Below are 12,915 nucleotides of genomic sequence, written 5' to 3'. Positions count from 1 at the left end.
GTCCTCACCTCGAACAGGAGGCCAGTGAGTCACCTGGGGGAGGAGGTCTCAGGGCCGTGTGGGCGGACAGCAGCCCTTCCTTTCATCTGCACTTAGCCTCTTGATGGACTTGTGACCTCTAACCTCTCACTTGACCCCTGACCTCATAAATTCTGGAAACTCCTCACAAATCACCAGGAAGATAAACATCAACCGGGGTCAACTGAAGGGGGTTCCGAGCCGCTGCAGGCAGACAGGGAGGGGGGATCAAGTCTTCTGGGGTGGAGGGGATTTCCCCAAAACTGTGGGCGACTCAGGAGAGGGGCCAAACGGCCCACCCCAGGGAACCCTTCTTCTCCCTGATCACACCAGGGCCCTCAGAGTGCGTTTTGGCGAGATGGTTGGCGGGCGCTGACTGGGTGGTGTGTAGAGGCCAGGCCTCCGGAGGTGGATGGGCCACAGTTCCTGCCCTCGAAGCCCGTGGGCAGCCCAGCTCTGCACTCAACGAGGCCTCTGGGAGAGGAGAAGACAGGGAACCTGGCTGGCCTTGGGAGGGACAGGGCTTCCGCGTCGGCCAGAGGACGAGCTGCAAGGGCCTGCCGGGCAGGGCCAACGTGGACAGGCTCCAGATAAAAAAGCCCGCTGCAGCTAGAGCATGGGGGTGCCGGGGCAGGCAGTGGCGTGGCCCAGCCTGAGCCGCTGCCACAGCCTCCCATTTCTGAAGTTTCCCAGCCAGCAGGGGAGTCCATTGCGAACTGCCCTTTTAAGTTGAGGCCTCGGAGGAAAAGGTGCCTGAGGTTTGCACACATATTTGCTTTAAAGAGGAACATCTGCCGACCAGCAGGAATCTCAGGCTGCCATTAGGAGCACAGTGCCGTGTGTGGCCTGGACCCAGAATAAGCACGGAGGGCGGAGGGACGCCTGCTCGGGGCTCCGGGCCTGCAGGGCTCTGCACTGAGACTGGGGGTTCCGTGGGTCCGGGGAGCACTGCAGCTGGAGGCCGGCCGGGGCGTGTCGGCACCCTGACCCGTCAGCACTCCTCTGTGCGCCCAGCCTGACATGCAAGTCTCCACCTGCCCCACGGGGGCTTGTGGCATCCCCGTACAAACTGAAAAGTGCTGCGCACCGCCATCGTTTTAAACGCCACCCACATCTGCTTTCGTGGGGAAACCATCTAAACTCCTGACCTGGGAAGCATCCTGCAGCCCATGCCCTGTAATCTGACCCAGGCCAGGAGCGTTTCCTCCGTGGGTCCTGCAAGCTCATTTACAGCCTCCGAGCAAGGCCTGGCTCTAGACCTGGGCACCGTGTCCTCAGTTTCCCCCTAGGGGATCGCCATCTGGATGACTAGGTGCACCCCCCGTGTGCATGCCATGCACGTGCCAACGGCAGCCCAAGAACACTACGTTTGTTTGTGACATTTCGCCAGTTATCTCTTCTAAGCCTGAAATTTTCTCTCTCCCTGGTCCCCAACCCCTCTCTTGTCTGTCTCTTCCCAGAGGGTATGAACTGCATGAACAAAGACCATGGCTGTGCCCACATCTGCCGGGAGACGCCCAAAGGTGGGGTGGCTTGTGACTGCAGGCCCGGCTTTGACCTTGCCCACAACCAGAAGGACTGCACATGTAGGTAGATGGAGGCGAAGGGGTCAGACATTCCCACGCGTCTCCTGCCGCTGCTTTGTGGGGGGTCTGTCCAGTCTGCTGGACGTTGCCTGAGAAGGGCACTCAGTCCCCTGGGGGGAGAGAAGGGCAGGGCCCCCCCGCGAAGGGGCCTGGGAGGCATGAGGGACAAGGGCCGTAAGCCCCAGGCTCGGGGTTTCCCTGGCATAGTACCACTGACACAGCCCCAGACCTGGGCTGGATCTTATGCGGGGCCCTGCGTGACAACCCTGCCAGTGCTCATCGTAACCTCCTCCTTCCCCCCCGCCCCCGACCCGAGAGACCCATTGGCCCTGTGCTCGAGCTCTCCAGCAGGAACGGAGGGACTGTGGGTTCGCAGTGGGCCAGGGCAGCCCTTGGTAACAGAATGGTATAAAGAAGGCAAGGAGGGGACTTCCCTGGTGGCGCAGTGGTTGAGAATCCGCCTGCTAATGCAGGGGACACGGGTTCGAGCCCTGGTCGGGGAAGATCCCACATGCCACAGAGCAGCTAAGCCCGCACACCACAACTACTGAGCCTGTGCTCTAGAGCCCGTGCTCTGCAACAGGAGAGGCCACTGCAATGAGAAGCCCACGCACCGCAACGAAGAGTAGACCCCGCTCACCGCAACTAGAAGAAGCCCACGCTCAGCAACGAAAACCCAATGCAGCCAAAATATAAATAAATAAATTTACTTTTTTAAAAAAAAGAAGGCAAGGAGCTTGGTTCTGGGGGTGGGGGGGTCCCAGCGCAGACTGCACTGAGCTTGTTTCCAGGATCAAAGACCAGAGCTCATAGCCTAGCCCTGAAAGGCCCACTATAGACGATGATACCCTGGGGAATCTGGATTGAATGAGGCCTCTGGTCAAAGGTGCCGTTTCAGGACCAGCTTGGAGGTCAGCCTGCAGGACGCAGGCGTAATCCAGCCTCTTAATGTGGTCACTCGGCACTTCGCAGTAGGAATGGGAGCCAGCAAACGAAGTGAGACGGTGGCTGAACACACTGCGTCCTCAAAGCTTCAAACGCAGTGCATCCTCCCGGCACTGCGTGGGGAGTAGCAGGACGTGGCCTCTGCTCGCCGGGCAGCCGGGATGCCCAGATTGATGTGATGTTTGCTGTGTGTCTGAAAAGAGTGGAGGGTGGCTGGTGTGACTGCTGCCTGTCTCTGGCCAGAGACAAGCACTTCATACCAGGCCCACCTTCTGCTGCAGAAAAATGGTATGAAGGAGTCTGAGTCCAACTCCCAGGCTGGCCACTGAACCAGGACACAGACGCTGACCAGCTCTCCTAAAGAAAATGGGCTTTCTTTCCATTCTTCATTCTGTGGAGAAGACAGCTGGCCTTTGCCAGCCCGTCGTCCTTAGTCATCGTGACTCTTCCAGTTCTCCTCCACTCTCTGCAGTCATCGAGATCTCGGGGACCCACATGCCTCAGACATAGTCCCTGTCACCAAGGGAGCTCGTGCTCCAGCCCCCACGCCTGATTCGTCCGTTTCCCAAGGTGAAGACACTTCGTCCTGCCCAGGTTGGTCCCAGATGTGGACCAGCCTTCCTCTTCTAGTCATTCCTGCGGGATCGCAGTGATCAATAGGTACGCTGTCACCAACGGGAGGACCAATCAGGGACGCTGTTGACGGAGAAATGCCCGGCTCTAACCCAGGCCCTCCTGTCCTCTATAGCAGATGGATCCCTTTAGCTGCAGAGAAACCTCCTGCCACCTGGCAACCTTCAGAACAGAAGGAATAACTCCAGCTTCCCAGTCCTCCCCGTGGGGTAATCTGAGCTTCCTCAGGACACAGGCCAGGGACCAGCATATGTGGCGTGGGCAGGCTTGTTGACAGGCTCGGCCAGGAGGAAAGCACATTCCTTCAGTCCGCAAGCCTGGCTGATGCCCGCCCTGGCCAAGCCCTGAGCTAGGTGCCCGAGAGAGGGCCATGGGCCCCAGGAAGTGGCTGGGACTGACTCACAGGCTGCCTAATCCTATGATTCCGTGTGGGGCGAGTGCTACAAGTGCTACAAGGGGACGGTTTGCTCAGAGAGCATCTCCTGAGGGACCAGCCTGGTCTGAGAGGTCAGGGATAAGGAGAGCTCTGTGCATGGCTAAGACTCCCCCGCCCCACCCGGACAGAGAAGAGCTACACCCGCGCCCCGAACTTTTGGTAAAGCAGAGTCCCACCGTCTCTGCTCAGTGGCTGGGTGGAGCCCAGGAGTGGGTGACTGCCCTGCAGCCCTCCTGCCGAGGGACGGCACCCCTGGCTGTCCACCCCGTCAGCTTTGGTTTCTTCTGTGCGGTTAATGTGGATTAGCGTAAAGTTAGCTCTGAGACTCCCCTCTAGCCCTTGAGCTCACTTGAGGCCCAGGAAATTCTAGATCTGGAGTTGGGTCGGGGGCTGAGGCCTGGCCTAGGCAGCCGCTGTGAACGAGTGGGACCACAGGGGACTCTGCCCAAACTTTCCTCCCTCCAGAGCCCAGGACTCACTCCAGGGCCAGAGGAGGTTTTCTCCATCCTTCTCTGGGTCTTTCCGGAGCTCAGGCCTCCAGTATTTACTTCCGTGTACGTGCTATAGGCTCTCTACGTGCTCACAGCTCGGCCCGTGTGGTCTGGGAGATGCACGCGGGCCTGCAGAGGGGGAGCGAGAAAGTGGCCCTCGCTCCGGTTGCCTCAGACAGGCCCGTGTCCTCCGTAGAGCCACTTGCAGGGTGCCGTCCGTCTCCTGGAGCCCAGAGCCTCGAAAGAACTGTCTCCTCACTGGTCCACCCCTGCCCACCCTGAATGGGGCTTTTCTCAGTCCGGAAAGGCACGTGATGTTCAGCCCAAGGTGGGGCTCTCCCCTCACCTGAGATCTGTGCTCAGCGGCAGCCCCCTGGGACCTTGGCTTCCCTGAGGCTCCTCCTGTGCAGAGATGAGAGACCCTGACTCCAGGCTGCCGGGCACCCAGAAATGCTGGGAAAAGAGACACTCCCACACGGGCCAGAGGGCTTGGTGGCAAAGCCCCAGCTGTTTCCTGAAGCAGTTCTGCATGTCCTTGAAATGTCGCCCCAGAAGCTGGGTCCCTCCTTCGGATGGTCATGAGCTCCCTGTGGAAGAGGCAGCCCGCCAGCCGCTGGTCGCTGAGGACAGTGTCTGGGACAGTGAGTAGGACCCATTCTCCTTGCGCCCTCCTCACCTGGCAGGGAGACCGCGTGTGGCCAGGTCGGCAGGGCCAGCGTCGCTCAGGCTGGAAACGCCAGAGCCTCCGTGCTGTTCTCTGGGTGGAAGGAGGAGTACCCGGGAAACGCAGCTGCAGAACTCAGCTCTGAAACACCTGGAATCCTTCACTGGGGAGTTGCCACCACGTGACCTCCCTCTGGCCCCAGCCCTGCTCACGGGTCACCTGTTACAACATCATTCAGGCTGTGCCAGTTCGGAGTTTTCTGCCCCTCTGACTGTGGTTGGTCTGAGACTCACTTCTGCATACCTGATCATCATTAGGGCTTTCAGATAAATTCAGAGTGTAGATAGAATTCTGGACAAATGGGTAAGGTCTCCAGGAAGACACCCTGTCCTCAAGGCCCCGGTGTACCATTTGCACGCAGATGACGGGCGCCCTGTCATCTTACAGCGGAGTAAAGCGGGGGCAGTGAGAAGCCCTGCCGTGGAGACCTTGGATCTCCTTTCACGGCATCCCTCACCCTGGGAAGAGAGAACAATGTGTATTGTTTCCAGTCAACTTGAATTTCTCCTTTTCCCTGCTTCACACGGGCTCCTGCTTGTTCAGCCCCCTTTTCAGCGCCCGGGTTGCTGATGCTGGGCAACAGTTTAAGATCCTGGGCTCAAGGGCAGCAGCTCCTCCAGGCCGTAGGCCCTGCGACTGTGTAACACGTTTAAATAAAAGGTCATTTTCAAACCTGCATCTGAGATGACGTTGATTTGCACACGTTCTGTCTGTTTGGACATTTCCTTGGGAGGATTAGGGCTTAGAGTGGATAGAGATTGAGGTGGCTGCTGGGACTTGGAGGGAATAGGCATCCATGGGGACATCCTTCCACGTGCCCCAGGACGTAAGCAAAAGAAAGGTCTACGAGAGCGAAGGAAACGAGCGCCACCCCTCCATGGGCCTGCCCCTCCCACCGCCTTGAAGAGTGTGCCTGGTATTCACAGACATTTGCCCCATCGGGACAGGCAATTGTAAAGTGTCTTTTGCAACCTAGGAAGGATGAAATTGTCTAGCTTATCCCTTTCTTCAACTAACACCATCTGAGTGCGTCAGCTGTGTGCCAGCTCTGTTCGAAGCCCAGACGACCCAAAGTCCATTCTCTGTCCCACCCCAGTTCGCCTCTAGGGAGTGAGCGATTCCACCCAAGACCCCAGAGGGGCTGATGTCCAGGGAAATGTGTGCCTCTGGGCTGACTGTCTCATGTCCCCACTTTCCTCCCCCATCCCTTAAAGAAACAACCAATGGCGATAAACTAATCGTTTTTGTTGTCATTCTGTTCACATACACGTGTGTACACTTTGGGCCTAACTAGTAACCTGTAACTATGGAAACGGAGGCTGCCAGCACAGCTGTGAGGACACGGACACAGGCCCCGTGTGCGGCTGCCACCAGAAGTACGCCCTGCACTCAGACGGCCGGACATGCATCGGTGAGTAAGCGCTTCGGCCGAGCACCAGCGCTCTGCGCCACCCTGCCCCCCGAAAGTGGCCACACCCCACTGCATCCTGCTTTCCAAGAAGGAAGCTTAGGGGGACAAATAAAGGGAGCCCCCCACGATACTGATGGGGCTGGCGGGCGACCCCAAGGGGAGCTTTCTGTGAACACCTCCCAGGGTCGCCCATCCACCCAGACCAAGCGCCTCTGCTTTGTGTCACCGCGGGTTTTCTGAGGGGCCTCATCCTCCGCGTGCAGGTGGTTCCAGGCAGGTGATCTGCGGGGAGGAGGGTGGTGTGTGCGCCTCTGGAGGGCAGCTTCTGTTCCTGAAGCACAGGGGTTTCCTCCCCTAACGTGGAGACACACCGGAGACTCGGCCAGCCTGCATCACCACCTCCTTGGCAGTGTGAGCTGCCCACAGCATCTGGAAAACCAAGAGCTTTTCTCAGAAAACTGCTTTCAGTCTTGGTTGTCTAGAACACCAGGGGAGAGGGCTGGTGTGAATCCCGGGTCAGGTCTGGGTGTCTTTAACTGCTCTCCACTCCCGAGCTACGGGGCCTCTCGCCGGACCTCCTCTCCCACCTAGAGCCCCTTCTTCTCGGGTGCCCCGTCCTGACACCCCTCGGGTGTCACCTCATCTGTTGCAAGAGTGTCAGTTTCAGTCTCTGTCACCTCCGTCCTCCTGGTCCTTAGTTGCAAGGGGAAGCTTGAGTATTTGTGATTATCTCAACTTATAATCACTAGTAAGTTCTTTCCCCGCTCAAAACTAACAGCCTACGTTTTAACTGAGAAAAAGAGGAATTTCAAAGTTGGTGCCCAGAGTTCACCCTCCTCTTTCTCTACAACACTGGCAAAGTTCAGCACCACCCCCCCGCAAGTCAGTTATCATATTCATTTTTTGTAAAAATGCCCTGTTTTTTTATTATCGACTCAGAAGATATTTCTTGAGGGACTTTCAAGTAACAGAAAAGGGTTGGCAAGCAAGCAAAGCCATGGAGCCCGGAGTCTGCTGTCACCTTCTGTCCCCCGTGGCTCTGCTCCCTTGTGCCCCGGGGGAGTCGGGCGGAGGGGCCGGGCCGGGCAGCAGCGGTCGCGTCCCAGTCCCGGGCTGTCGTCCCAGGTGCTGCCTGCGTGGTTCTCCCTTCCTCTGTGTGATCTCTCCTCTCAGACAGCCATTTTGGGTTTCATTTTATCTCATTCCTCCTGCTTTTCTGGTGATGGTCCCTGATTGCCTGTCTTGTCTGATAACTGACGTTCGTTAATGATTTTCAGAGCCAAAAGCCAAACCAAACCAAAGAACCAAAAAAAAAAAAAAAAAAAAAAAAAAGCAAACCCCGGTCTCAGACTAGTGTCTCTATTGCAGCCTGATCCCATCTAGAACTCCCTCTCCCACCTCTCTCCCTGTCTCCACTGACCCCGGGGGCTCTCCCGGCCCGCCGGCCCCCTTCCTGTCTCGTCTGCTGGGGTCTCCCACAGCGTTTGCGTCTGCAGTGGAGCTGCCTCCTCCAGCCCCTGGAGCAGCGCAGACAGCTGCCGGCCAGACACACGCCCAGCCTCGTCTAACACTCCTTGTCTTTGTGCACCTGGCTCATCCTCTCTTATTTTTTTATCCTTTAGTGTCTGCTGCACGTGAAGGTCCCTGCTTGGATCTGCTGTCTAACATAGCTTCCCTCACCCTGCCCCTTCCCCTCCCCTCTCCTTAGAAATCCTTTCCCAGACCCAGCTCCTGGGCCCTGGGCCGTTACTCCCTGCTGGCCCAGAGGACCTTTCATCTGCCTTTGCTCACTGCTCCCCGGGCTCCCCCGGGAGCAAATGTCCCCACACATCTCCCACTGAGCAAAGAAACGCGAGCCAGCTAAGCTCACGTGCTCCTCTACGGGGACCACGCCGGCAGCTCCCGGCCGCCCGGCCGGCTGTCTCTCTGTGCACGCTCCTAAAACGGCCGCCCCTCTTTGCAGCCTCTCGTTGAGCACTTGAGTGTCTCGCTCCAGTCCTCCATAGACAAGCAGGCAACCAGCGCTGCCCAAATCGACCCCCTGGCTTCTCTGTGTCTGTTCGGTTGGATCCCCTGTTGAGTGTACGCGTGTTTGTCCCTCTGTATGTTTTGTTCTTAATTCTGCATGAGTGTTGGACGCATTTTCACGCCCTTGAGACAGGGCGTCTGCTGTCCAGGCGTATCCATCACCGGACCTCGCGGGTCCTGTCCCCCCTCGTCCTGGGCCTTGTCCTGTGCCCGCGTCTTCATCCTGAGCCGGGGTGTCTGTAGCTGCCTGGGTCTTCGCGAGCTCCGCGGGGGTGTTGTCCACCTCCCCGGCCCTCCGCACGCGGTCCTGTCTGTTCTGACCTCAGCCTCCTCCTGTGTTTGTTTGCAGATGGGCCCTGTGTCCCCACCCCGTGTCCTCTTGTGGTCATATCCCTCTTCTGCCCCCCTCCCCCGCTCTGCCGCCTCTTCGCTCTGCCCTGAACACGCCATCTGGAGGTTCCTGGGATTAGCCCCTTGGCGAGGACGCCGCGCTGGCCCGGCATGCGCCACGCCAAGAGGCTGACTGTCTTGGGCCGCGGGAAGTGGGCTCTCATTAACCACCGGCTCCGTGTTTGTCCCTTACTTGTGTTTTAGAAAAGGATGAGGCTGCAATTGAGCGCTCTCAGTGCAATGCCACGTCAGTAGCTGATGTGGACAAGCGGGGGAAACGGCGGCTACTCATGGGTAACACTTTTCTTCCACTTCCTTTGTTGTACTTGCACCTTTGTTCATGTGTGTGTGTGTGTGTGTGTGTGTGTGGTATGTGCTGGCGTGTGGGGTGTCTGTGTGCGTACTTGTATGTCAGGCTGTGAGAGCTGTGGTGGCGTGTGGGGTGAGCACGTGTGGGGACTGTTTATCTGTGTGCTGTGCCCACGTGTGTGTGATCGTGCGTGCCGTGGGTGAGCGTGAGGGGCTCTGCTCCAGATGTGAACTCACTTTTTCCTTTTTAAGGTTTTTACCCTTCATCGAATACATGTATTTCTCTGTGTGTTTGTAGCAAAGAACCCAGAGGCAGTGTCTCGTGGCTTCTGCGTGTAAGGACATGTGCTCTGTAAACCCCCTCTACTCGCAGTAATGCCCACATGTGCAGTTAGGGTTCCAGGGTCAGCAAAGCAACGCGGAGACGCAGAAGCAAAGTGGGTGTTAGTGTAGAACAGGGCTTCAGGCAGCACGTCCTTATCTGTCTCCTCGCCAGAGAGGAGCCACGTGCAGGGGGAGAAAAACTACATCTAAATGCGGGGCAGCAGGGTCTCAGGGGTGTCCAGTCCACCCTGCTTGCTTTATAGTTGGGAAATCTGCTACCCAGAGAGGGGAGGACCGGGCAGGGTCACCTGGCAGCCCCTTCTGGCCCCAAAGCTCCCCAGTCCATGAATGACCCCAGCCCAAGCCCACTTTTCCCCAGCCCGCCCCCCTCGGGCCCCCGCCCCCCTCGGGGGTCCATGTGATGTCAGCTGCGCTCTGAGCCCTGCCCTGGGCTGGATGCGGACTCTAGGGAAGCTTTCCCAGAAACACCTGGGGCCGCTCCGGGTGGCTGGAGGCCTGCTGGTGTAACTGATCCCGGGCAGGGTGAGGAAAACGGAGAAAAGAACGGCTCTGCAACCGAGCTCGGTCTGCAGAACAGAAGAGCCATCTGTCTCCACATTCATTCGTTCCTCTGACCCTCAGTCAGTGCCAGTTCTGGGGTCGCTGGCCCCTGGGTGGCACTAGCTGTCAGGCCTCTGGAGCACAGCTATCGGGTCACCTGGGATTGTCACGACCTTCTTTGTGGCACTCCTGTTAGGTCACACCAGCCTTGGGAGCTGTGAGGTCAGGTGGTGCGTTTCTCACATCTCGGAGGAGGAAACTGAGACTCACTGGGGTGCCCTGGCTTGCCCAAGGTCACACGTAAGTTACCCTGCACAGCTGAGCTTAACCCAGAGGTCATGGCCACGTGGGCCACCTTAAGTGTCGGCGTCACAGGACCGTGGAGGTCAGAGCCTAAAGGTCCCAGAGAGGTCACTCAGTGTCGTGGTCCTCGTAGGGACCTCAAAGGAGCCCAGGCATCTGGGGAGGAGTCTGAGTGGGGCTGAGGGAGGGATGTGGCCTTGAGTGCCGGGGAGTAGGCTTGAGGTCTCCCCCAGTGAGGAAGCCGTGGGCTGGCCGACAGCTCTGTGAACCCCCGGTCCGTGCTGGGCAGGACAGATGTAGCCCTGTTCTCAGATGAGAGCGCTACAGGCCAGAGAGGCCAGAGGACTCACTCTGGTTACACAGGGACAGGCTCAGGCTAGAAGCCCGCTCTCTGCAGGTTCTCTGTACGAGGCTGTCTCGTTGACTTGGGCCATCGGGCTTGGCCTGGAAACCACGAAGGGGTGGGCTTAGAGGCTCCAGCAATCAGGTGTGTCCACTGCCCTGCACAAAAGGCTGAGTCAGTACTAAGGACTTTCTGAAGAGGTGGCTGGCAGCAGGTGATGGGAACCTACGAGCTTCTGGTGCTCTGATGGCCCCTGGGGACACAGTGCAGGGCCTTGCACAGAGCAGGACCTCAGGAAAAGCTGGTTGCCTCGGAGCAGGAACGAAGGCTTCCTGGAGGAGGTGCCCAGGGAGGAGTAGGGCCTCACTGCTCACTCTTCACGCAGGCAGGTGTCTGGCGAGGAGAGAAAGGGAGGGGCCTGGAGCCTGGATGAGCCTGGCAATGGGAAGGGTAGATCTGAGGCAAGGGGGTTGACGACACAGGGCAGTTCCCCAGGTCAGGCTCAGCAGGAGGGCCAGCTGGAGGGAGAGGGCGGGTGAACCTTGCGGCCCAGGGAAGGCCCCTTCCCCTCCAGCCACAGCCTCCCTGCTAACAGGGCTGAGCCCAGGCACTGAGCTCGTGTTCAGCAAGAACCGGGGTGGTCAGACTTCACCCCTGTCACCCTGTCACTGAACTGGTCCCACGTGCGGCTGGTCCCTGGTCAGCTGGGGTCCCCAGCTGAGGCTCTGAGGCCCTGTCCTCAGTCTAGTCACACACACGTCCTCAGTCTCTCTCTCTCACACACGCACCATGGGCTGGTGGAAGGAGGTGGGACCTGGTGACTTAGCTGTGTCGGGAGGTCGAACTTGGGGGAGAGGGAGGGTGCCAGGCGGGGCTTGTCAGAGAAAAGGAGGGGAGGCAGGGCACTGGCTGGCCCCGGGTGGGCGACCGAGACTCGGAGAGGATGGGACTCACCAACAGCGCCCCTGTGAGTTGGGCAGAACCAGGCATCCTGGCACCTGGGCCCTGGCACTCTGGGGACCAAGTGTGGCTAGAGGGAGCAGTCCAGCCCCTGTCCTGAGAAGGCGCAGAGCAGCCAGCCGGAAGTCCTTGGCTTCCTTTCGAGCCTGAGCCCTTAGAGCTTTCGCCTCCATCTGGGCCTCAGACGAAATTTGATTCTGATTCTAGCCGGTCTGTAGGCTCATCTCATCAAGTGTGAAAGCCGTGGGAGGCTTCACCTCCACAGGCAGCTGACACACAGCACGCTTCTGACTGCCACTTTCCCAGCCCCCAGAAATGAGAGTGGGGCGAGGGCAGGGTCCCGGGAGTGGTGGGTGTGGGCACGCCCTCCCCGAGACCCTGAGGGCGGCTTCTGTGAGGTGGGACTGCAGGTGGAGGGGTCCCTGCAGCTGTGTGGGCAGTGGGCTCAGAGCGCACCTACCGGGAAGCCTGGGCTGGGACACACCTGAGCCCTCCGCACTCCTTCCGGGCCTGACTCACCTACGAGACCGTGTTCCCCAGCCGCCCCACCCCGTCCGCCGGCCCCCTCTCCTCTGTCCTGCTTTAACTCTTTCATTGAGGATTCGGTCCACGTGGGTCCCCAGTCCCTTCAGGGATATACCTCAGTGTCCCTGGCTGCCTGATCGCCCCCCCCATGCCCACTTCCTGATGTTTTTGCTGGTCAGCGTGGCTCCCCTGCCCAGCCACACTCAGGGGGGCCCTGGAGTGGTAATACTGATTGTCCACCAGAGCCACGAATGGAAGGCACCCCAAAGAGGCCAAGGCACCTCTTTTTTTCTCAGTACAGTTTTCAGAGGAGCCCCAGAGTATAGAAACAGATGACAATGACCAAGCGCCTCGGTACCCCTGCCCACTGGTTCCCGTCCCACCCACCTGGGAGGGCCTGCCCCTCAAGCCCACGCTTGCCTCCATGTGGGCGTCTCTAGCTGGCTCCAGCCAAGGGCAGGCCAGGTGGTGGCCGCTGACTATTGACCGACGCGTCGCCGGAGCTCAGGGCTTTCCGTGGCGGGATCTCCTGGTCTGTCCCAAGGAAGTTGGGGCGCTTTGGGGTTGCTCAGCCGGGCTGTATCTTTCTTTGAAGAGCTGTGTGCTTGTCCTCAGAGCAGGGACACTTGATGGGAGTGGCGCCAACCGTGACTCCTCTTTCTGGTTTGTGCTCCTGGCCCAGGCTCTGGAGCCAGACCTGGGCTCTGCGCCCGCATCACCACACTCACGTCTCTGAGCCTCGGCTTTCTCTTTTGCAGAAAGAGGGCTGTGGTCCCTCCTCTGAAGCAGGCTGGCGAGAGCCTTGACATGCGGCACCTGGCCGTGTGTGTGGCAGGCGCCAGGTGCTCGGTCACATCCCATTCTTCCCCTGGCCGTTAGCATTTTACTGCCAGCAAGGAATACAGCCTCGAGATGGCGAGGCCCAGGC

The 12,915-nt window shown here is 59.0% G+C and overlaps 1 protein-coding gene across 1 annotated transcript in view; it reads left to right on the top strand.

Annotated features, from left to right (window-relative positions):
• SCUBE1 (signal peptide, CUB domain and EGF like domain containing 1) overlaps window positions 1-12,915 on the top strand; it is a 126,946-nt gene that overhangs the window by 68,908 nt on the left and 45,123 nt on the right. Inside the window, exons 5-7 of the mRNA XM_027107897.1 lie at window positions 1,479-1,604; window positions 6,128-6,244; window positions 8,867-8,956. Of these exons, the coding sequence (XP_026963698.1) occupies window positions 1,479-1,604; window positions 6,128-6,244; window positions 8,867-8,956 (333 nt within the window). The remainder of the gene's footprint in view (window positions 1-1,478; window positions 1,605-6,127; window positions 6,245-8,866; window positions 8,957-12,915) is intronic.

The sequence above is a fragment of the Aethalodelphis obliquidens genome, unplaced genomic scaffold (genome assembly GCF_003676395.1).
Source record: "Aethalodelphis obliquidens isolate GAN/ISIS:26980383/991018 unplaced genomic scaffold, ASM367639v1 scaffold8, whole genome shotgun sequence".
Classification (NCBI taxonomy): domain Eukaryota; kingdom Metazoa; phylum Chordata; class Mammalia; order Artiodactyla; family Delphinidae; genus Aethalodelphis; species Aethalodelphis obliquidens.
The sequence above is the reverse complement of the archived record's forward strand: the minus strand, read 5'-3'. Positions and strand labels throughout refer to the sequence as shown.